This window comes from Urocitellus parryii, chromosome 1 (assembly GCF_045843805.1).
Source record: "Urocitellus parryii isolate mUroPar1 chromosome 1, mUroPar1.hap1, whole genome shotgun sequence".
NCBI lineage: Eukaryota > Metazoa > Chordata > Mammalia > Rodentia > Sciuridae > Urocitellus > Urocitellus parryii.
In genome coordinates, this window is record NC_135531.1 from 44,417,707 (window position 1) to 44,443,624 (window position 25,918).

Sequence of the window (25,918 nt, forward strand, 5' to 3'; positions counted from 1 at the left end):
CCTTGAGCCAACCATTTTTCCCAGTTTGCCTAAGAAATTTCTAGGGATAGGCAGCTTGAAACAAAAACAAAATAAATCAAAACAAGAACACATTGTTTTTTGAAATGGTCACCCATTCTCTCGCCTTCCCTCAGGGGTGAGCAATTTCACTTACCTCTAAGCTTTAGACATTCCCCATATGGGCCGCCAAATGCCACAGTCTGTCTGGGCACAAAATAACCAAGCCACCACACAAGCCTTGTAGATTCAAACAGCAACTCTTTATTCTTGAACTCTCACCGGCACTCTACATGCACGTTCTGGGGAAAACCCACACCTCCACCGGGCTCTGCATCCCAAAATACTCTGAGTCCCTCAAGAACTCAATGGGAACTCAAGGAGCGGGCACCTGAGGCAGCAGGATCCCAGCAGGATCCACCCTAAACCTGGATCCGCCCTAATCCCTGAGCAAGGTCACCTTTCATGCAATGTCACTGCAAATGACCTGGGTCCAAGGCAAGCCCATTTCCACAATGGAGAGTCCTCCCTCTAAGCAACATTGGGTAGGCTGACAAGGAAATTGCCATGCGTCATTCCTACTTGGCTATGGCTCTCAGCATCTCCCCCCTTCTGATTAATTAAACAACAAGCAATGTGTATTGTGATGCTGGTAGAATTGCTCTTCTTTCTCAGGAAGTCAGGAATGCTTTGGCTATTTGGGGGGGGGGTCTCTAATTCTTCCAAATGACCATTGGGAATATATATATATATATATATATATATATATATATATATATATATATATAAAATGTCATTGGTATTTTGATGGTGTTTGAATTGAATCTGTGTAATACTTTTGGCAGTTTGACCATTTTGAAAATATTATTCTGCCTATTCAACAACATGGGAGGTCTTTCCATCTTCTAAGGTATTCTTCACTTTCTTTCTTGAATGTTTTGTAATTTTCATTGTATAGCTCTCTCACTTCCTTGGTTATATTTATTCCCAAGTTTTTTGTTTGTTGAGATAATTATGAATGGGATCATTCTCCTGATTTATTTCTTAGCAAATTTGTTAATGGAGTATAGATAAGTGATTGTATTATGTATGCTAGTTTTGTATCCTGCTACTCTGCTAAATTTATCAACTCTAGAAGTCTTCTGGCAGAGTTTTTTTTTGGGGGGGGGGGTCTAAATATAGATAGGATCACATCATCAGTAAAGGGATAATTTTACTACTTTTCCTATTTGTATCCCTTTAATTTCCTTCTCTTGCCTGATTGTTCTGGCTACAATGTCAAGAACTATGTTGAATAGGAGTGATGGGAGTAAATATCCTTGTCTTGTACCTTATTTTAAAGGAAATGCTTTCAATTTTTCTTCATTCAGTATGATGTTGGCCTTGGGTTTGTTACATACAGTCCTTACAATGTTGTGTTAAATTTATTCTATCACTGTTTTTTCCAGTGTTTTTAACATGAATGAGTGCTGGATTTTGTTGACTAGTCTTTCTGCATCTATTGAATGGATCATGTGATTCTTGTTCTTAACTCTATTTATGTGGTGATTTATATTTATTAATTTGCATATATTGTATCCTTGGGATGAAACCTACTTGATCAGGTGTCCTATCTTCTTAATGTGTTTTTGAATGTGGTTTGCCAATATTTTATTAAGGATTTTTTGCATCTATGTTAATCAGGGATATTGGTCTGAAGTTTTCTTTCCTTCATATGTCTAACTGGGTTTTGATACTGGCTTCATAGATAAATGTGGCAGTGTTACCTCTTTTTCTAGTTCATGGAATAATTTGAGGATCGCATTAGTTCTTCTTTAAAGGTCTGGTAGAACTTGGCTGAGAATTGATTTGGTCCTGGGCTTTTCTTTGTTAGCTTTTCTTTTAATTGCTGCATCAATTTCATAGCTTGGTCTGTTCACATTTTCTAATCCTCACAATTCAATTTATGTAGGTCATTATGTGTCTAGAAATTGTCAATAACTTCTAGATTTTGTAGTTTGAGTATAAATTTTCAAAATAGTTTCTAATGAGCCTCTGGATTTCAGAAGTGTCTGTGGTGATATCTTTTTTTTTTATCACTGCCTAGCATGTATGGGGCACTGGGTTTGATCTTCAGCACCACATAAAAATAAATTTAAAAAAATGTCACAAGAGAAAAATAAGCAGGTCACACTTAGGAATAAGCTAGTTAGGATTTTAGCTAATTTTTCAACCCATACCTTAAAAGCCAGGAGGTTTTGAAATAACATCAAGCCCTGAAAGAGAACAGGTGCCAACCAAGATTGCTATAACCAGCAAAATTGTCTTTCAGAATTTAAGATGAAATAAAAACTTTCCATGAGAAGCAGAAATGAAAAGAATCCATAACCACTAAGTTTGTACTGTTTTCACTACGTTCTTTGCCATCTCCCTTTTATTCCTTGATGATATCTCCCTTCCTGTGGCTAAACTAACTATAGCTTTGGAGCTCCAGATGTGAATATTCAATTAGTTATTTGACATTTCTTGATGGCATTTCAAAACTTCACCCCCCACCACCAACATCCAATCCATCAGCAAGTCCTATCAGTCCCCTTGCAAGCTATATCCTAATCCATCAACTTTCTTCACCTCCACAGTTTCCACCTGAGTACAAGCTGCCATCATCTCTTAACTGAACTACTGTATTAACCTCCTACCTGGACTTCCTGGTATAGTGTGATTGTCCACCTATTCTCCACCTGATTCTCCAATCTTTTAAAACTATGAATCAGATTGTATAACCCCCATGCTTAAAATCCTCCGGTGGCTTCACATTACACTAACAACATTATACTTTTTTAAAATTGATTTTTAAAAAAAATAAATGACAGCGGAATGCATTACAATTCTTATTACACATATACAGCACAATTTTTCATGTCTCTGGTTGTATATAAAGTATGTTGACACCAATTCGTGTCTTCATACATGTACTTTGGATAATGATGTCTATCACATTCCACCATCCTTGCTAGTCCCCCTGCCCCCTCTCTTTCCCTCCCACCCCTCTTCCCTATCTAGAATTCATCTATTCCTCCCATGTTCCTCCTCCCTACCCCACTATGAGTCAGCCTCCTTATATCAGAGAAAACATTCAGCATTTGTTTTCTTGGGATTGGCTAACTTCACTTAGCATTATCTTCTCCAATGCCAAAACATTATACTTTTAACTCCTCACTAGAATATACAGGATCTGGCCTCCTTTCTTTTTACCTTGACTTCATGTTTCCCCTTTTCTTTACTTAGTACGTTCCTGTCACACTAGCCTTCTTTCTCTTGTTTGGACATGTCAAACTCCTCTACCTTAGTGCCTTTGTGGTTCCTATCCACCGAAATCTTTCCAAATTTGGTGACTTCTTGTCATTTAGATCTCAGTCATTCTTATCATCACCCTATCCATATCATCACCCTATACCACCGTATTTCCACCTCAGCTGACCCATCTAAACAGAGTTGGGTCCAACAGTAAACAGATGACACACAAAAATTATGACAATGTGAGAAAAAATGTATAATGGGAAACCACAAAAAGAAGGTACTGAATGATAATGAAAATGTAACACATCAAGATTCCTGGAATTCATGAGCTAGGGTTGTGGCTCAGTGGTAGAGCACTTGCCCAGCACATGTGAGGACCTTGGCTCATTTCTCAGCATTGCATATAAATAAATAAATAAATAATAAAAGATCTATTGACTAAAAAAAAATTTTAACTAAAACAAATTTAAAAAAATGATTTCTGGAATTCATCTGAAGAATGCTTAAAAGAAAATTTATAACTTTAGATGCTTATGTTAAAAAGAAGAAAGGACAAAATCAGTGACCTAATATTCTACTTTGAGAAACTGGAAAAAGAGCAAAATAAATCTATGATAAGTGGAAAATATGAAATATTAAGAACAAAAAATCAACAAATAGAAAAAACTAATATGGAAAAAAATTAATAAAGTCAAAAGTTTCTTTGAAAACCCCCCAATGACACTGATGATGAAAGAGAATACAAATCACCAAAATCAGGAAAGAGAGGGGTTATCACCATAGATAATATAGAAATTAAAGAGTATTTATGAACAACTTCATGACAATAAAGTTGAACTGCACAAAATAAACAAATTTCATGAAAAATAAAAATTACTAAACTTGATTCAAATCAAGATGAACAAAAATTTTTAATAGATCAATATCTTTAAAAGAAATTAATCAAGAATCCAGATGGCTTCACTAGCAAATTCAATCTGAAATTTTAAAATCATTTCAAAAAAATGTAGAGTGACATAATAACATAGAAATAAGACAAAATGTATAAATCTGATAACTGCTGAGGGATCAGTGGAATTTCTAAGTGTAAGTTTTAATTAAAGGAAACTTTAGCTTTATCCATCATGTTTCTATTTGTTCTAAAAATGTTTTCATGAACTTCTTAGTTAACTAAAATTAATTTTAAGGGCTAGGGATGTGGCTCAAGTGGTAGCGCGCTCGCCTGGCGCCTGGCATGCCTGCGGCCCGGGTTTGATCCTTAGCACCACATACAAAGATGTTGTGTCCGCCGAAAAACTGAAAAATAAATATTTTTAAAAAATTAATTTTAATACCATAAATCTAGTAAGCATGGGAAATTAAATTTAAAAAGTGTTCTTTTTAAAGACAAGTACATTACTATAGGAAAAAATTCAACCAATTCTTTTTGGTTCTTTTTAGATCTGGACACCTTAAAGACTCTTTCTTTGTCTGGAGCTCAACTGACTCCATTTAGCAAATCAGGTAAATATGAAGAATGCCAAGTTACCAAGCAAAGAGTCCAAGGGAAAAGCCCTTAGACTTTGCCAACATCCTACATGATATTAGGATTGAAATAAAGAGAGATGTTGGCAAATACTTTATTTCCCATTATTTCTTTTAGAATACAACAAAATATCCCTGAGGCCACTGGCATCTGCCTGGATTTTCACTATATCTGAGATGTTCAATTTCAACTTTAGGTTGGGATTTACTCTCACTCTCAGGCATACTATGGAAGCCAAGGAAATGGCACCATCACATTTATTTCCTAATAAATGTGTTGATTTGAAAATGGTTAAGGGATACTTGTAGTTTGTCCCCATTGTAATTGCTCTGTCCAAATCTGGTATTTGTGTGTGTGTGTGTGTGTGTGTGTGTGTGTGTGTGTGTTTGTGTGTTATGGAGAGGAGTTGTAAAAGTCTTTTCTAATATCACCTGTAGAGGGAATAATTCATCCCATTATTTGGTAAGTATTATTCTAAATACCAAACCTGAAAAAAGGCATTACAAAAAAAATTGTGGTATATATGTGTATTAAGAATTGTAATGCAAAAAAAAGTACATGTATAAAGGCATAAATTGCTGTAAACATACTTTATATAGAGATATGAAAAATTGTGCCTTATATGTGTAATAAAAATTGTAATGCTTTCCACTGCTGTCGTGTATTTAAAAAATAAAAATGCAAAAAATAAGTATTTGTTAAATAAAAATTAAATAAATGAATAAAAAATAAATTGAATGTGCAAGCCAAAAACAACAACAACAACAAATCAAAACTTCTAAACAAAATTTTACCAAATGAACCCAAGGACATATTAAAAGGATAAAGCATCATTATCAAACTAATCTAGTGACACAAAACAGATCAATGGTTGCTTGGAGTTTGGAAAGAGGGACTGGAAGAAGGGCTTACAGAAGGTCCTGGGGGATCTTTTGGGTATGATGGATATTATCTTGATTGTGGTGATAATTTCACAGATGTATGTGTCAAAAATTTATCAAACTGATCCTTTTAAACATGTGCAGTTATTCGAATGCCAACTAAAGCTGCTTTTAAAAAACAATTTGTCTATGTAGATTTGCCTTCGGGTTTTGGGGAGGATGAAGAGAAAAACTAGAGTGAAAACAGGCATCATCACATTTTGTCCCATTAGTTAAGTTCATATACTCGCGAAATTCCCACATTGATCACTTTGTGGTAACGAGTTGGCTGGGATGGAAGGACCTGAGGTCTGCGGTACCACGGAAACTGGTTCAGGGAGACTCAGGCTACTGCTAAGAGGCAACGGAGAGAGGAGAGAATAAGAGCAGAGTGGACAGGAGCTTGCGGGCGCACAATCAGGTCTAGTGTGCGTGTTTACGAACGAAAAAACACAATGGTTGGAAAAAGGAAAGGGGAACAGGTCCCCCTCCAGCTCCAGGAGATTGATTCAGTGAGCTGGGTCAGTCAATGGGCCGAACCGAGCGGGCGAGAGGAACCAGGCGGTGCCAGGGACGCCGAGGACGGAGACCTGGAGGGCGGGACAGCGCACCCCGCTCCTCCCCAGGCCGGGCGGACCCGAGACCTCGACCCGCCTCTCCCGCGCGGTCCCCGTCACGGCGCCAGCGGGTAGCCATGACGGGCCGCCTGCTGCGGGGCCTGTGGCAGCGATGGCGCCGTTACAAGTACCGCTTCGTTCCCTGGATCGCGCTGAACTTAAGCCACAACCCGAGGTGAGAGAGCGGGGCGGCCGGACCAGACGTCTTCCTTCCGCCCGCGGCGCCGCTAGGGCCGCCGGGCCTGAAGCGGGAGGAGCCTGAGCCTGAAGAAGCCGAGGCAACCGAAGGGCCTAGGGCTGGCTGGCCAGCGGTGCCGAGCCTGAGGCCGGGTGCGAAGCAGAAGGCAGGCAGGCCGAGGAGGGCGGAGTTGAGGTCACCCGTATAGGATTGAGAAGGGCGGGGTCTAAGTGGGCGGGGCCTGAGAGGGCGGGGCCTGCTGCGAGCGAGGCTGAGGCTAATTGGAGTCCTTGGCGGGCTGGAGGTCTGAAGCGGGCGCTGGCCTTAGGAGGGCGGGGCATGTCACCTCTTTCCCGGTAGGCGCCGCGTTCCTAGGCCTGCGAGGTCTGCAAGTTTGGCGTGGTCCGCGACTGTGGTGGCGCGTATTCTTTTCTGGTGCGAGCTTGCTGGAATGCTGTATTTGGGAGTACACGCTTTAATGACATCACTTTTATTTCCACAACTGTATTGTTTCTTGTACTAATTGTACTTTTACTTCTGAAGAAAAATGTATCAAATCTGGTCTCACCATTCTATAGGAATGATGCACCTGAATTCATGCTTCTGTAGTATGAATCTTTGGGAAAGCTCCTCCGTTCGCCAGTTTTTCAGAAACTGGCCTTGGGTTACCAGTCTGCCTATTTGGGTGAGCGCGGTGCTTGCTTCTTGCAGCTCACCAGGACGATCTTAATACCAGCCACCACACTGACCCCATGAAGACTGACCCCTTATCATAAAACACTTCGTCGTGTCTTCGGCTGCTTCGTGCATTTGTTGATGCGTTAGCTACTCCAAGCTGGTTACCCTTACAGTCAGCTGCGTTGTAGGACAAATGATAGAAAGTTTGTTTTTGAAACTACAAGCCTGAGTAAAAAGCAGTTGCAATGCAACGATTCTTATAATATCCAAATGGCTATTGGGTATAATGAGGAAAAAAAGCTGAGCTACATTTCTGTTTCTGACTCTGCAAACTCGGTAGGATGTTGGGAAAGTTCCCTAACATCTCCAAGCTTCAGTTTCTTTGACTGTAAAGATGGAATAAGGACCCAAAAGCCTGTGACACAGAATGGGCCTGTCATAAATATTGACTACTTTTATTGGAGTTAGGTAACTAGAGCTACCCCCGCCCCCAAACAATTCTTTTTGACTTCAATTGCATGCTCTTTACACACATGAGAATAAGCTTGTAGTTCATTAAGGACAGTAATTTAGAAATAAAGTCAGTCTGGCTTCTGTCAGTTGAAGGGTAGTGAATGAAACTTTTCCCATTTTCAGGACTCTTCGATATGTTCCAGAGGAATCCAAAGACAAAATTATCTCAGATGAAGATGTCCTAGGAACATTACTGAAAGTTTTCCAGGCTCTATTCTTAAATGATTTCCATAAACAATCAGATATCTTGACTATCCTTCCAGAACCCGTTAAGTCAAAATATCAAGACCTGCTGGCAGTTCAGTATCAAAGGGTGAATCTACTTGAAAACAAACATCAACAGCAAAATATCTTTAAACCAGAAGACATTCTTTATAAGACATTGGGTTTCAGTGTTGCTCGAGCAACTAGCTCACTGATTTCTGCGGGAAGAGGTGTCTTCGTTACTAAAGGATTGGTACCAAAAGGCGCAGTTGTATCTATGTATCCTGGTAACAGCTCAACTAGTACTGCCAAGAGTTTCTTTCAGATCAATGCATAAAAGTTCAGCAAATATCTAGCCCTGTAATACTTAGAGTAGGGGGTTGAACTGGAAAGATTTCCATTTATTTTTAAAATTCTAATTTGGTAGTTAACTATTCATAAATTATGTTGTATGTTTTAGAAAGTATCCTGGAGTATCTGTTAAGATAAATTATTTTTATTTTAAGGAAATCTTTTTTTAATATTTATTTTTAGTTTTAGGTGGACACAATATCTTTATTTTATTTTATATAGTGCTGAGAATCGAACCCAGTGCCTCACGCATGCTAGGCGATCAGGCTACCACTTGAGCCACATCCCCAGCCCCTTAATGAAATCTTTCTAATCAGTGTTTAAATTTAAAACACAGTATGGCCCACTTTGATAAGTTACTTAGAAAGCATTAGAGAATAACACAGTTTGACTTAGTTGGTAACTATATAAGTTAAAACAAAAGAATTCAAACTCACAAATCACTGAATAAAGACTTTCCTACTGTTTATACCTGTGAAGTATACAAATAAAGCAGCTTCTTTGCAAAACATTATTGATTAAAATGATCAGTAGAATATTTGTTAAACTAACTTTCTCTTATTTGGTATATATAGTGAAAATGTGTGTGTGAATATTTGAGTTAGACTTATGTTTTTAAAAAGTCATTCTATTATTTTCTTACTTTATATCCCTAAACACACAAGTCTCAGTTTCCTCCTGTACAACTAACCCAGCTGTAAAGATTCAACAGAATAGGTCAACAAATTAATAGTAAAATAAATTTAATAGATTAATGTGACTGGCACATAGGAAACATTCAGTAAATATTAATTTTCTCCTTTACTCTTTTTTTTGCAGTGGGGTTTACCGGGGATTGAACTCGGGGGTACTTAACCACTGAGCCACATCCCCAGCCCTTTTTTTTTTTAAAATACTTTATTAGAGACAGGGTCTCCCTGAGTTGCTTAGGACCTTGCTAAGTTGCCGAGGCTGGATTTGAATTCATCATCCTTCTGCCTCAGCCTCCTGAGCCACTGGGACTATAGGCATGTGCCAACACCCCCAGCCTCCTTTCCTCTTTTGCCAGTAAGAGGAGAAAAAGCCTGAATGTCAGATTCTTTTATTCCTGTATATGTCTACCTTATTTATTAGCAAACTGTATTTCTTAAAATACCCTTTAGTAGATATCAAGTCCCATTCTACTTTAAAATATATATTTATATAGGACTTTGTAAAACTGAATCTAATATGTAACAGTTCATATTTCTAATTAAGCAAGATAGTTATATTTTTGTTCTGAGGTGTGGACTGTTGGTTCTGTGCTCCGCCTGTCATTGAGTGCAGTCTCTTTAAAGAGGGAAAATAACCAAAGAGAATGTGATGGAGAAATTAAAACAGATTTTTCTGTCTTATGTTCATGTTCCAGAGAAAGGAAATCCTGCTCAGGATTTTTATGATTTTTACATGTTTCTATAATATGTCTTTATTTTATTGTATAATAGGTACAGTATATCAAAAGTATGAGCCAATCTTTTTCCAGTCCATTGGAAATCCATTCATTTTTAGATGCCTGGATGGGGTACTCATTGATGGAAATGACAAAGGGATATCAAAGGTTGTGTACAGGTAGGTGATGCCCATATTCAAATGTAATTATAGGATAAAGAACCACAATTACTGGCATAATTATAACCTACAGCATTTGTACTTTAAATGAAAATCTGTTTAGGTGACGTACTATGTAGCTACTCAGGTGTCTTGACAAGCATTTTTAACAGAGAAATTCCACTTGTTTAGTTGTTGTATTAATTTGGTATTTTATTTGAAGATACAAGAGTTCCTTAGCTGATGCTTTCACCTGTTTCAGATCTTGTAATGGAAGAGATCGACTTGGACCTTTAAAAATGAGTGATAGTACATGGCTAACATCAGAAATTCATAATCCACTGGCCATCGGACAGTATGTCAACAATTGTTCAAATGGTAATTTCACATTATGGGGCTATGAGACAAGGTACAGCAATGGCTAATTCTTTGCCAGATGATGAGTGCCAAAGGCATTTGTGGCATTACAGCTATTCAAAGTCCTTAAGCAAATATAACTTTTCTTTTTTAAATATATTTTTTTAACTGTAGATGGACACAATACCCTTTTACTATTTGTTTTTATGTGGTGCCAGGGAAGGAACCCAGTGTCTCACACATGCTAGGCAAGCGCTCTACCACTGAGCCCCAAATATAACTGGTTTTAAGAGAAGATATCACAGAGAGAATTTGGGGAAATAATGATATACATTATTTGGAAATCTTTAATTTATGATTTTTGTTCTGATTTTTCAGTGAACATAGACAATTGACTGTAACCTTTTGATCATTATTATTTTAGCATTTTTTGAATAGTTAATTTAGAGATTATTTTATCACTGTTGATATAGCCTTATCACTAGACCTATATCCCCCTTTTGTTGCTAAATTTATGAGTCACTTTTTTTAAGACTTAATTTTCTGGCTACAACTAGCATGTAGACTTTGGTGTATGGGAGACATGAACTCAGAGCCTGACTTCTGTGTTTAACCATTAACTATTTTGAGTGTTTATTTCATGATATTTTAAAAGTAAACAGTAAAACACATAAATATTATATAGGTTTACATATAAGATATAAATATATATGCTTTACTTTTAAAATTTTATTTTATTTTCATTATATTATTTATTCACTCCTTTTTCAATATATATTTTATATATTATTTGTTCATATATACTAGATATACATGTAAAATCTAACAGTGCCTGAAACATAATAGTAATTATTATTTTGAGCATGTTCCAATAATTTTGAAAACCATACATTGGATATCATTAATCAATACAGTTTTCCCTGAGCTTGTATCATGCATGGATGGCTGTTTCTCAAAAATATGTTCCTGTTCCTAGACAGAGCAGCTAATGTCTGTTATCAGGAATTTGATGTGCCTGCAGTTTTCCCTGTAGAACTGAAGCAGTATCTTCCAAACATTGCCTACAGTTATGAAAAACAAAGGTTAGTATTCTAAGAGCATTTTCTATTTTCTTTCTTTTACTGTACTTAAATATAATTTATAAGAAAAAGCTATAAAGAATTTGGGGTAGAATATTTTAGTGAAAAGTAAAGGACTGGAGATGTAGCTTAGTAGTAGAGCATTTGCCTAGCATGTGTGAGGCTCTGGATTTGATCCCTACCACCACTAACCCCCCCAAAATATATATACATATATATGTGTGCATATATATATATATATATATATATATATATATTATAAATATACACACACATATACATTATACATAAATTATCTATATCAAAAATATATGCAGATGCTGGGCGCAGTGACACATGCCTATAATCCCAGCAGTTTGGAAGGCTGAGACAGGAGGATCAAAGCCAGCCTCAGCTAAGCAACTCAGTAAGACCCTGTCTCAAAATGCAAAATAGGGCTGGGAATGTGGTTCAGTGGTTGAGTGCCCCTGAGTTCAATCCCAATACTCCCCATTGCCCCACACACACACATATATGTAATTGATATTTTTATGTTCACGACACCTTAGTGTGTTAATGTAGGCTTATATAAAAGTAAAAACTTTTGTTTAACTTAGTTCATTCTCCTTTTTTTTTTAGTTGTAGTTGGACACAATTCCTTTATTTTATTTATTTATTTTTATGTTGTGCTGAGGATCCAACCCAGCGTCTCATGCGTGCTAGGTGAGCGTTCCACTGCTGAGCCACAACCCCAGCCCCTCATTCTGTTTTTTATTACCCATTTTATTCATAATCATAAGAGTGATTATGCAGTACTTTACAGGTCTTATCCCTAGAGGTATTTTGTTATTTTCAAGTGATTTTGTTATTTTCCTACCCACAAAATCTTCAAATATATATATATATATATGTATATATATATATATATATATATACATATATATATATATATTATATATATTACTTTTTTAGAGAAAGAAAGAGAATTTTTAAATATTTACTCTTTAGTTTTGGGTGGACACAACATCTTTATTTTATTTGTATGTGGTGCTGAGGATCGAACCCGCTTGAGCCACATCCCCAGCCCTTCAAATATATTTTTACTTTAATCTTTTTAAGCATCATTTGCTCTACCATAGAAAAAAGTTACTACCTGAAGAAAAGGGCCAAATTACACTATTGTTTCCTTTCTTCATTTCACAATTAAATCTAATTGTGAAAAAAAGGCTATATCTAGAAGACATATTTTTAGAGTAACATTTATTTTCTATTAAGTGGGAATACTCAAGTTTAACAATTTTAAATATAAATAATCTGGAGAGCTGAGAGTTCTTTTTTTTTTATAGTTGTAGATGGTCAGCGTGTGTTTATTCTATTTATTTATTTATTTATTTGTGGTGCTAAGGATCGAACCCAGTACTTGACACGTGCTTGGCAGGTACTCTGCCACTGAGCTACAGCCCCAGCCCGAAAGATATATTCTTTGTCACTTCACTGAGTTGCTAACAACCTTTATTTTATATGAGACCTCTGTGTGTGTGTGTGTGTGTGTGTGTGTGTGTTACGGGAGACTTGAACCCAGGGCCTCATGCACAAGTTCTCTACCACTGAACTACATCCCCATCTCTTTTTTTAGAATTTTATTTTGAGGCAGGGTCTCACTAAATTGCTCAGGCTGGTCTTGAACTTTCTTTTATCCTCTTGCCTCATCTATCAGAATAGCTGGGATCGCAGGTGAGTAGCTGGGATTACAGGAGAACAGTTGAGATTCCAGGCATGTGTCATCACATCCAACTATATGAGACCTATTAAATTGTCCTTTCACAATGAATGATGTTGAAAACTTGGACTGTTCACTATACTTAAAATTTAATAACTTTATGTCTTTACATGTGTATATTAGTGTTTAATAATTAGGTTTTCTTAGCCTTATACTCCAGGAGGTTTGAAGGCATATAAGCATCTTGTTGTTTCAGAAAGAAAGTATTTTAAAAGTTTCCAGTTATGTTTTTTTTTTTTGAGAATATGAGATACAAATTAATAAAAGAATGGCTAACTATAATCTTTTAAAAAGGATTAAAATCCTTTATGTGATACCAGTTTTAGAGACCCATAGAAACAATTTCAGAAGAGTTGGTTGGTTGTATAAACTTACTGATTTGTGGTCCTAAATGTTATAGAACAGACATACTCTATTTTAGAATACCTGCATCAGGAAAAGCACTATTTCCTCAGGCAAATTGAATATATAAACTAAAATGTAAGGAATCTGAGAGAAAGTTATAATAAAAATGTGAACATACTTATTAATACTTTATTTTTTTGCTTATTTTTCTCTTTTCAGCCCACTTCGATGTGTTGTTCTTATTGCACTTAGGGATATTGATCAAGGAGAAGAGCTTTTTTCAAACTACTACACAATTGTCAGCTAACTTGGCGAATTAGAAATTAGGTTTTTTACTTAGCTATTAAATCTAAGTGTATTTTTGTTAATCACTTCTCTGAGTTCTACCTGTAGAACAAATATTTTGAAATCTAATGGAGTATGTTTCTATTAGTATATATTTACGTTCCATTTTCAATGGTAAAAAGTTATTTGCTTCATTACAATTTCAAACTTGTAATGCAATTTGAGTTCTAATTGATTTTCACCTAAATACACAATAACTTATTAAAACTACTTGGACTTGTAGTTTCAATTTTTCTTGTATTTATTTTGTATACCTCTGTGATGGTTTATAAAATTTAGCCAGGCATCAGCAATTCTTGTAGTACTGTTAATGTTTACAAACTTTTGTAAAAACATTTATTTTTATAGGATAAAGTAAAACATACCTTTGGTTGCTATAAGTAAATTGGTGTGTACATGTGTAATTTTAAAGGTCGTTTCAGCTGAGTAAGGGGAAATGTAAGGTCATTATTTATTTCCTTATTGAAAAATTCCACACACACACACACACACACACACACACACACACAAATTTCTGGCAGTGTGCAAGAAAGATATTTTAGCCTGAGAATACAAGTAAAGGATAGTTGTTAGGAATCTCTCTCTTCTGCATGGATAGTTCTGTGTAGGGCTTCCTTTAGTAATGCTTCTAGCTTCTTTCCACTCATTAGAGAAGACCAGTTTTCTGAGTGTCTTCTGGAGAACTAGGCACCCATAGCCCACTTCTCCAGCTCTTTCTTTGTAGAGAACAAATGTAAGTCTGTACAGTTGCAGCTCTGAGGCCACCTGCCTGATTTTTATTAGTAATGTTACTTTGATCTTCATCCACCTAACTCCTGTTCAAACTATCAATTCCAAACTTGGGTAGGAAAGAGGATATTTATTGATCCCCGCAAATCCTCATGGAAACTGTATAATCAGATTCTGACCACCTTCACTGCTGTGCTTACCAGCTTTACTCACTAGTTTATTGCAATTTCAGTGGCTTCCTAATTGGTTTCCCTTTTTCCACTCCTGCCTCTCACAGAAATCTCCAAGAGTGATTATTTTAAATCAAAGTCAGGTTTTTGACACACTCCTGTTCAAAACTCATCTAATATAAGAGTAAATGCTGAAGTCCTTCACATACATGATCTAGCTGCTTATTATCTCAAATTTCATCTGTTCTTCCCTACTCATTCCATCCCAGCCACACCTGCCTCCTAGCTACTCCTTGCACCTTTCTCAGGGAAATTGTACTGTGCCTACAGAGACCTTCCCCCAGATAGTCTTGTAGTTCTTTCTCTCCCTTTCTGTCACATTCTCAGTGAGGCTTATCTAACCACCTTATTGAAATTCACAACACCCTACTCCCATCCAGCATTCCCCATTCCACTTCCCCATTTTTTTGAATAGCACTTATGACCAGAAAGCTCATATTACAGTAGAGACACAATTAGGAAATTCCAGAAGTGGAAACAGGGAAGCCAGTTAGGAATATCTAGATGTCCCTAGAAGTTACTGAAGATTATTCTGCTTTCACAGGGCTTCTCCTGAAATCCCATGTAGCTGTCTTATAGCACTTGACAGCACTTTTGGCTGTGTTCTAAAAACTTGTGGTGCTCTGTGCATGCATGGACCACAAATCTCTCACAGGAAAGCCCTTTGGTGTCTAAGAATGAAAGAATGTAGTTCTAGACAAGTAACCATGGCATAGTAGAGGTGTTTGCCTTCATACAAAATCTGTTATGTGCAATCTCATAACTGCATTGTACCACTGTGCCCAGCTGGTAGGTAAGGGCATTTTAAGAAGGAACTATGGCACATGCCTGTAATCACCATTGGCTCGGGAGGCTGAGACAGGAGGATCTCGGGTTCAAAGCCAGCCTCTGCAATGGGGAGGCACTAAGCAACTCAGTGTGGCTCAGTGGTTGAGTGCCCCCGAGTTCAATCCCTAATACTAAAAAAAAAAAAAAAAAAAAAAGAATGGGAGCTAGAGAAAGCTCTAGTCAGAGCAAATGAAATACAGGGACATACATAAGAAATTAGGCTAAATGAGATCTATGGCTTGAAAATATGAAGGCTTAGGAAAGATTTGAGTTGATGAAACTGAATAGTTTAGATAAGGGAGAGTAGTCAATCATAAATAATAGTCTGCCTATCATATCTGATCAAATCTCAGATACTATGTTTTACAAAAAGGCACATTTGCCTAGAACAGTGTTTGAAACATGAGACATTCAACAAATGTTTTCTGAATTTAACTAAAATCCTTGCTTTGGGATAATTAGAATTTTATTATAGATGGAAAACTATTACAGGGAATTTAAGAAAAATTTATCTACTGATTTTATTACTTACCTATCAAATACTTATTTACTGCATCTAAAATCAGTTTAAAACTGGTATAATCTACCTATTTTGGTGTAGCTTAGGATTTGTTAAAAAAAAAAAATTTGGCAAATATTCATTCACACGAACCAAGAAAAAAAAGATTTCCAGATTTTTATTTCTGGAACTGTACACCAGGTATTAAAGTACAACAAATACAAAATAATGCTCAAAAAAATCAGTGTTTATGTACAAATATTAAAATCAATGCAACAATAGCAACTTCCTCTTGAACATCGGATACTAAAACTTGTTCTGATTGTCACTAATTTATCTCATACTCACAGGGTACTTATTTCAAACTGGGACAACTGAAGCCACTGGTCATCTAAGAGGAATATTAATATCTACCATATTTAACAATAAAACTAATAGTTTCCTCCTTTTAGTGAAAAAATTAGGAACTTTTTAAAAAACATAGTAATGTCAATATTTTTTATAAATTATTTCAATTTCCATTTGCAGACAATGTGCTTTGAAACTCTGGGCAAACAATCTCCTTGGTGGTCAGGTTTATTTGTTAGTTTACATTCAAAGTTGAAGTATTTACTAGAGACTTTGGTTAAATTAAATAGTATCACTACGCTCTATTAGATCTGACGTTCTCAAATATTTATGACCCTCAATTTTAAAAATTAAAAAGGAAACGATTGCACAATTCTTTGACCTAATTGTACAGACTTTAGTATTTTTAAAACAGTATTCTACATCTTTCAAGTAATTCAGCAGTTGACCATGACAAGAGGAAAACTAAACATTTAAAAAGCTAGCATGGAAAAGATGAAATATGACTAACAAAAGTATTGCTATAATCACAGCACCAATTACACTTCTAAATGAATCCACTGTCCTCTTCAAATTCCCTGTACATAAAAGATACATCAGCCAACACTGCAACTGCTCACCATGAATTTTTGGTTTGTTCATATGAAAATAATGCGCCAAAAGGAAAAAAAAAAAAGAATTTATCACAGTTTGTTATAAGAATTGTGCTTTTAACACTTGATAATAAAGGTGTTATTTCTTCATATGATCGTAAATCAGATATTTTCATGCTTTGAAACGCAATTCTTTTAATAAACAGTAACAAATTCTCTGTTAAGATGCTTAAACGGAGAGGAAAAAAAACCAGTAAACCCAGCTTTTAAAAGAAAGTTCAATAAATAGCTATTTTACATGAATAAAGTCATAGTGGTACAATTATGAATGTCACATCAAGCATGCACAAAATGGTATTATACATGACAGAAGTAGTCAGAAAATATTGAGTTAGATCTAAAAAGATATGAAGGATTTACACATATATACAAAAATCTTGCAAATTATTGCCTCATTTTAACAAGGAATTAAAAGTAAACGTTACCAGCTAGCTAGCACTCTCTAAGAGGCTAAAAACAGATTGGCATTTAAAAATCTATTAAACTAGCTGGAATTTATTTTTCTCTCATATCATTTTCTGGATTTTGGTCAAAAATATTTAAATAACTAAAGTGTCCATTCAACTTGCTGATAATCGAAACTTTAGATAAGAAACACTGTTTCCATCTTATATCAAGATCCCAGCAATGCATAGATAAACTGAATATATTACTGCATCAGCTAATGAGAATGGGCATGTTCATTTAAGTGCAACTGGTATTAGCATTCAGTCATCTTTGTGTAAATTATTTATACAGACCAGCCACTGTAAACCCAGAGTGAAAATTAAAATTATAACAATGGAAGATTATGGCCAGTATCTTACTAAATAATAGAAAGTATTGATTTTTTAACAAAAGAAATAAGGTTCAAAGTTTAGCACAACAACACAGCAATAAGAAGCTGATAACTTGGATACAAATATGAGAAAGCAACACAGAGCCCAGGCTACCCATTATTTACTGTGTGCTACAGGAATGCTAGACTTTAGATGTATAAATTAGAGACTGATTTTAAGTTATTAATTTAACTACTTTTGTCCACTGTGCTAAACTAAATTTTATAGTAAATGTGCTACTGCGTAAACACTTCAAAGCAATCTTCATTAAAATGCTGCAAAGAAAAAACAAGAATACACATCATCCAAAACTAAGGATGTCATTGCAGTTCACAGTTTGTATAATAAATACCCTCCCTTTCAATTTCTAAGACCACTACATCCTATCTACTCATCAGCACAACCTTGAAGCGATTTACACTTACAAATATTAGCAATGCAGCCAAACAATTTTTTTGCAAAGCGACACGACTAGTAAAAATCAAAAATATTAGTTAAGACGGTGCAAATAAAAGGTAATTGTTTTAACTGTACTATAAAAGCAAAGCTTATTATATCCTAATACTGTATTACATATTGTCTGATTTACCTTATAACTTAAAGATGCATATCCATAGAGCAAAAATGGCCAATGTTTTTGACAATGGCTTCTCATTCACAACGTTTGGAATAAAAATAAAACCAAGTTTGAGATGCATCTGAACGTCTATCACTTTTTAAAACTTAAAAGTGGTAACGTACCATTCTATTTCAGGTAGGCACTCACATTTTTCTTGCCAACTGCTTAATCTAAACCAAATAGCTTAAAATATACTTCAAGGTTCTACTGCATTATGCATAAAATCTAGAAGTCCCTCTAAATATTAACACTTTGAACTGCAGTGCTACAAACTTAAGAGGTGTCCCAAAATGTAAACCATTGAGTGGCAACATCCTAGGCTTTGTAGACTGTGCCTCTGCAAGTCAACTGCCTCAGGATAAAATAAATTATCAGTGACCGGTATGGTTTAAGATTACAATCTTTACAACGGTGGACAAAACCCCATATGAATACCACATCTTTGAATGCCAAATTTTTAGCCAGTAAATGAAATTACACAGAAATCTCCCGGCAGTAAAATAACCAACTCTGTGTAAGGTAGCCCTGGTCTAGAATTTTTAAACAGGATCCAAGCAAGAGTCTTCATAATTTGCACGCGGTTCCTCATTCGTGCTGGCTTCCATAAAGATGTATTTGCTGTTTTGTAAACTGAAGTGCTCTAGTTGAATAACATGAGAGAAGTTTCCATTTTTAAAAAATCCTTGCATGTTTGTGCAGTTTAAAGAAACCTACCCCTGCTTTTATTAATAAAGAAAACAAAAACCAAAAAAATGCTACATTGAGCAGGGACTGGGATTGGTACCTGTAAACATTGTTATTCCACTGCATCCATTACGGCAAAAGGAATTTACACGAAAAGAAGCCCAACCATTCAGTTCAGAACATCTGTGCTGGTTTTGAGCTGGTGGCCTCTTGTCTACAGGTTTTAAAATTGGGTGTGGGGGCAGTGGGGAACAGAAAAGAATAGAAAAAATAAGGGAGAGGGGAAGAGGTACTAGGGGATGAGGAAGAGAGAAGCAGAGCTTAAAGCTGCACCACAGAGTTCAATCTTAGTTCCCAACTCTGCTGATCATAGTTCATTTCCACATTTATGGATTGAAAAATGAAAATACTCTTGATAAATCAAGATATAGTTCTATACATACTGACATCACTGATGTCATAGTGAAAAAGGTTCAAACTTCCAGTGAAAGACTATGCAAACCTGATAGCTCCCCTCAAGTTTACTGGTACTGCACACCCACTGTCTCTGGGCTCCTTGTGTCACTCGGAGTGAAGAGCAGCGTGCTGATGCAGAGTGTGGGCACTGATGAAACCATTGGTCTCGTTGGCAGACAGACTGCCAAAGTCAGCCACAGAGACTGCCATTTTGGCACTGGTGATGTGATGTGTGTGATTTTCAAAGTCCACACCCAAATTATTTACAGAAACCTCATTCATAAAGGATTCAGGGACAGCAATGCCCATTTTCAATCTCTTTGCTGGCCTTTCTGATTCTTCACTGCACATGTTCATAGGGTTTAGCTCCGAGTGATAAAATCCAGTCTCAAATAAATTAAAACAATCACTTTCCCCATTGCTAGGCAGGGTGAGTAACTCTTCCGTTACAACAGGCACATGATTTACTTGTCCACGGGGTGTGTTGCCCAGTGGAGGAAAGCTATCATCCAAACAATTCACATCCGTAGGGTTGCAGACCGTTGCTACACTGTTGGTCAAAGCTAAAAAGAAATGGAAAAGGTTTAGGTAAGTGATCCTTTGATGTGAAACAAACCGCATATAATTTTGCATCATGCTATCCTAAAGTACACAAAAAGACCTTCACTTTACCTGTCAAGTCGCTGGCAGTGAAGGAGTTGAGAATGTTCAGCTGTTGATCAGGAATAGGCTCAGGCCGGTTAGACGTTAAGGCTGAAGAATTTACTGTCCCACCAAGAGCTTCTGTTTCATCTACCAAACGATCCATATAGTCCCTGAAAAATACAGGCCAATAATTTTATGATTGCTTATCACAGTTAAAAACAACAAAATCATTGAAGTCAAGCCCATGATACTTACGTAACTCCAGGGTGATGGTTATATCGTTTCTTGCCAAATCTTGTCTGTTGAGCAAAGTAATCATACCGTTCAGATTTCTTCCACATATAATAGAATGCTACACATTCAGCAACTGTTCTAGTTCTCACCTAATGAAAAAAGGTAAATTTTTAAATAAGCCAATACAGCCAACTCCTTTTTTAAAAGCAACTTTCTCCCCCACAATAATGAAACTTCCATTCATGGATTTTATTATGCTTCCTCCCAATTATGAAATTCTGAACACTTTTATTAGTGAAATGTCTTTACATGTGAAAAGTTTTCAAAGCCCAAGGCTATTTTTTAAAAAATGTAGTATTTTATAAAACAAGTGTGCATCAAGAAATTATCTCCCACATTTAATGAAAATCCTAAAATAGTGTAATCCTTTACCTTTCTTTACTGAATTCTATAATTCTGACTACAGCAGGAATTCTTAATTTTAGCATTAATCAATCCCCAAGGGTCCCATGAATGGTTTTCACTTGCATCTACTAATTCCCAAAATCATATGTAGGTGTACTTTGCTGGGGAGAAGGAACACAGCCTCATTCGATTATCAAAGGATTCTGTTATCCAAAAGAACCTTTGGCAAAGGGATAAGCAACATATAGCATCTGGAATTTAAGATGATTTCCTAGCTAAAGGATGTGCTTTCCCCCTCCAACATGTTTTTGGCTCTTAGCTCCAACAGATTTGGTAATAACTTTTTGTGTGTGTGTGTGTGCGCACGTATGTACACCAGGGAATGAACTCAGGTGCATTCGACCGCTGAGCCACAGCCCAGCCTATTTTGTATTTGATTTAGAGACAGGGTCTCACTGAGTTGCCTAGCATCTCGCTGTTGCTAAGGCTGGCTTTGAACTTTCAATCCTCCTGCCTCAGTCTCCTGAGCTGAGGGCATTACAGGCATGTGCCACTGCACCGAGTGGTAATAACTTTTAAGCCTTGCAAACTTGGCTCCATATCCAAACTAGGTTTCCTCTGTTAGATATAGCTACAGGCAATGAATTAGATATATTATCAAAATTCATTATGCTTATCCAGTATACATTTGTTTTTTCCCTGAAGAAGAAATTTAAAGTACTCAATTAAAGAACTTTAAGATTCTCTATCCTGACTCCTGAGTGAATTGTGATTTTAAGATAACTAAAATAGGGACAAGCTTTTTAAACAAGATACTGTATACCTTTCAATATACATCATTAACTATAAGTCTTCAAAGAGAATGTAGGCTTCTTGGAGCCACAGACCTCTTCTGTCTTATTCACTGATGTATCTCTAGTGCCTAAAACAATATCTGGTAAGTGGAAGGACATAATTGTTTATGAAATGAATGGACAGAATAAATTTCACAAATCATTGCAAAATTGATGATTTTATTTGACTTAAAAGGACAACCCAGAATTCTGTAAAAACATTTACTTATCCACTATATTAAAGATTTCATCTCATCTTTGAGAAAAATTAGACTTTCTTCTATATAAAAAGCATGAAATTTTCAACTCACAAAGAGAGGTGTAGCTAATGCAAAAAAAAAAAAAAAAAAAAACAAGAAAAAGAAATAAAAGGTGTACAGATTGGGAAGGTGCAAAAAAAAAAAAACTGTTTCCAATGACATAATTATCTATATAGAAGATCCTAAAGAATCAATGAAAAACTGGAGCTAATAAGCAATAATAATAAAGTTGAGGGATTCAAGTTAATACAAATCAATTACTTTCCTACATAATAATAATAAACAATCAAAATTTTAAAAATACAACATAGCTGGGGACAGCGGCGCATGCCTATAATCCCAGCAGCTTGGGAGGCTGAGGCAGGAGTATTCTGAGTCCAAAGCCAGCCTCAGCAACAGCAAGGTGCTAAGCAATTCAGTGAGACCCTGTCTTTAAATAAAATACAAAATAGGGGGCTGGGATGTGGCTCAGTGGTCGAATGCCCCTGATTTCAATCCCCAGAACCAATAATAATAAAAAATACAATACAACTTTACATTAGTAACCCCCACAAGTAAATACTTGAGTATAACTCTAACAAAATATATGTTAAGATCTACATGAGGAAAAGTACCAAACTCAGATTAAAGAAATCAAAGTACATATTCTACATTAATGGATAGGAAGACTGATCACAGTTAAAGATGTCAGTTCTTCCCAACTTGATGTACTGATTCGGTGCAATCTCAATAAAAATCCCAGCAAGTTATTTTGTGAATGACGTACTAATTCTATATGGAAAATCCAAAGACCCAGAATAGCCAACACAATATTGAAGGAAAACTTAAAGAACTGACACTACCTAGTGTCAGGATTTATTATAAAGCTACAGTAATCAAGACAGTGTGGTATTGGAGAAAAAATGGACAAATACATTAATAGAAGAAAAAACCTAGAATTATACCCATAAAATTTAGGCAACTGATTTTTGACCAAGGAGTAAAGGCGCTTCAAGGGAGGAAGGATAGTCTTTTCTACAAAACGGTGCTAGAACTGGACAAACACATGCAAAAAAAGAAAAGAAAAAACAAACAAAAAAGAATCTAGACACAGTCTGTAGAGAGAAGCATTAAACTTATGCTGAAATTGAGCAAGAAAGTAGAATTCCCATATCTTCCTGCTTAGATACATGCATAGGTTCCCTTTTATCATAGTTTTCCCCCAGCTATCTCACACCAGAATGGTATATTTGTTAAAACATCAATTAATAATTGCCACCCAAAGTCTATAGTTTACATTAGGATTCACACTTGACACTGTATACACTATGGGTTTTGACAACACATGTGACCATTACTGTATTATACTGAATAGTGTCACTTTCTTTAAAATCTTTTGTATGATATCTATTCAAACCTCCTTTCTGCTTAACCTCTGGTAACCCACAATCTATTTACTACACTATAGTTTTGCCTTTCCCAGAATGTCATACAATTGGAATTGTGCAGTATGTAGCCTTTTCAGATTAGCTTCATTCATCTAATAATAGGTATTTGCGATTCTTCATGACTTCTTGCAGCTTAGAGCTCATTCTTTGTTAGTGCTGAATAACATTCCACTATCTGGTTGTGCCACAGTTTAACCATTCACCTCAAAGGAAATATCTGCTCCTTCTAGTTTGGGGCAATTATAATTAAAGCTACTCTAAACGTTTGCGTGCAGGTTTTTGTGTAGATAAAAATCTTCAATCCATATGGTACATACCAAGAAGCAAGATTGCTAAATAATTTAGTAAGACTTTAGTAAGTTTTATTAAAAACTATCAAATTGTCTTCCAAAGTGGATACAGCATTTTGTATTCTCATCAGCAATGAATAAGAGTTCCTGTTATTCTACATTCTCCTCAGCAATTGGTGTTTTGGTCAGAATATATATTTAGTCGCTTTTAATAACAATATTTATTTCTTCAGCAACTGCAGTTCTCACTGCCAAACAGAAACATTTTTGAGGCCACAAACCTCCAAAAAGCTTGGAAGAAAGTAATAAGGAAAAATGTGGAACAGTGAGTCTTTCTGGAAAATACAGTGAATTCATTTTCTGTGAGTACAATATTATTTTAACTGTTTATATCAAAAGATGTGACTATACTATCCTATGAGCAGCTGTGGTACTTATGAGCAAATTTCAACCATATTTAGAGTAATATGAGAAATGTTACTATCAGGGAAAATTAACAAAATTGTTGTTTTATTTTCCTATACAAATGACATAAGTTAGCTGCTTATATTCATTCTAATTACTGAGTAAATTCTTTAATTTCTCTAACTTACCTTATTCTTCTGTATAAGATGAAAATCTTTTCCATAAAGCATGAGTGCATGTTCAAAACTTCGGCATTCTTCTTCTGTCCATGCAGTCATTCCTTCTAAAAAAATTTTTAAATGAAATTCACTGGTCTCAAAACTCTTTTATGTGAATCAATGATATATTTTCAGTACATTTTTCCTGTAAACAGGCCATAAGCTCACTCTTCTCACTCACTTCTGAACACAAATTCTGTATGTAGGAAATTTCATGTAAGATTATAAATGCTTTTTTCCCACTGTACCATGTAATAAGAATTTAATGGATTTTAAAACATAATTTTATGCTTTTCTAGTTAAAAAAAAATGAACATATAATGTTCTTATGAAAAAAAGGTGTTATTTTCTTTATGGAACATAAAAAGGCCTCATTCTGGTCTTAGTCAAAACCATGTTTTTTAGAGACCATATATAAAGTACAATCAACACATATTTATTTATTTAAAGTCAGTATGTGAGGGGTATGCTTAGAAATATAAAGGGAATAAGAAACAGTCCACGCTCTCAAAACACTAAATCCCATTAAATTTCCCAGCAGATGTTAATGATGATGAATTAAAAATGTAGTTGGGCAAGAGACCTGGCAGATCTTCACAGGGTCACAGCCTCTGCCTAAGAATTAGTTTATTATTCCCTTTTATTTCTGAAAAATCTTACTTAATGAATGGTACTAGGGACCAGTTCCCCAAAGCCATAAACAGTAATCTTATAGTAAAGATAAAAAATAATTTGAACTAAGGAAAAAAACAGTATTTAGATTTTGAGGGGTTTAACAGCTTAAAATAATTACTTTTAAAGAAGCAACTTTTTTTTTTTTAATATTTATTTTTTAGTTCTCGGCAGACACAACATCTTTGTTGGTATGTGGTGCTGAGGATCGAACCCAGGCCGCACGCATGTCAGGCGAGCGTGCTACCACTTGAGCCACATCCCCAGCCCCAAGAAGCAACTTTTACAAGGGAAATATTTCAATAGCTATCTCAATCTATAAATTTAAATGTACTATTTTCAGTTTTTCTATTTTTTCCAACCTGTTTATATAATATTACTTAGTATTACTTTCACTCTACATATACTTAGTGAAAGATATGGTAATGCTTATCCATTAAAAAAACTAAAAAATTCTGAAAATTTTATAAGTTAACCATTTTTCTTGAAACATGATACAAAACCTAAGCACTATAAAAATGAGATTACATTATTTACTAAAAATATATTTCTTGCAATAAATTCAAGGAACTATATATATCTTTCCTTTTTTAATAAATCCTCAATCTCCTTTTCATTTGCTGCCTAGATTTAAAAAATAAAGAAAAAGAAAAGAAAAAGCCCAACTTTTCCTTTCAGTGAAATCATAAAATCATTCATTTCAATTACTTTGGGTATACTGTCATCTTTGGTGTCTGCTTTGTTCTGTAACTATTTCTTCAAGAAAGTGTAAGTGATAGGGGGTAAATAATCTGTACATGAAAATCTCTAGAGTGTCTAAAAATAGCAAGAAAAGGAAAAAATTATCTGCTATGAAGATGAACATAGATTTTACAAAAGTGTTATAAAACTGCTCTGCCCTTTATAATACTTTACTTATTTTAATCCCCAATGAGCATAGCCTCATTTCCAT

The 25,918-nt window shown here is 35.5% G+C and overlaps 2 protein-coding genes across 3 annotated transcripts in view; one reads left to right on the forward strand and one right to left on the reverse strand.

The window, feature by feature from the left end:
• Positions 1-6,381: 6,381 nt before the first annotated feature.
• Setd9 (SET domain containing 9) lies at positions 6,382-25,302 on the forward strand. 2 transcript variants are annotated; one of them, XR_013343786.1, is made up of 7 exons: positions 6,382-6,513; positions 7,831-8,198; positions 9,726-9,849; positions 10,091-10,206; positions 11,162-11,267; positions 23,905-24,033; positions 25,131-25,302. XR_013343786.1 is itself a non-coding variant. In XM_026385924.2 (6 exons), exons 1-6 carry the CDS (start codon positions 6,416-6,418, stop codon positions 13,673-13,675), a joined length of 900 nt encoding a protein of 299 aa, XP_026241709.2. In that variant the 5' UTR covers positions 6,382-6,415; the 3' UTR covers positions 13,676-13,920. The 2 variants fall into 2 exon arrangements, 1 of the variants encoding a protein (XP_026241709.2); XM_026385924.2 differs by lacking the exons at positions 23,905-24,033; positions 25,131-25,302 and adding an exon at positions 13,588-13,920.
• Positions 16,721-25,918, reverse strand: part of Mier3 (MIER family member 3) — a 29,313-nt gene continuing 20,115 nt past the window's right edge. Inside the window, exons 10-13 of the mRNA XM_026385923.2 lie at positions 24,265-24,359; positions 20,478-20,605; positions 20,250-20,392; positions 16,721-20,140 (exon numbers count right to left, since the gene is read on the reverse strand). Of these exons, the coding sequence (XP_026241708.1) occupies positions 19,683-20,140; positions 20,250-20,392; positions 20,478-20,605; positions 24,265-24,359 (824 nt within the window). The 3' untranslated portion in view covers positions 16,721-19,682. The remainder of the gene's footprint in view (positions 20,141-20,249; positions 20,393-20,477; positions 20,606-24,264; positions 24,360-25,918) is intronic.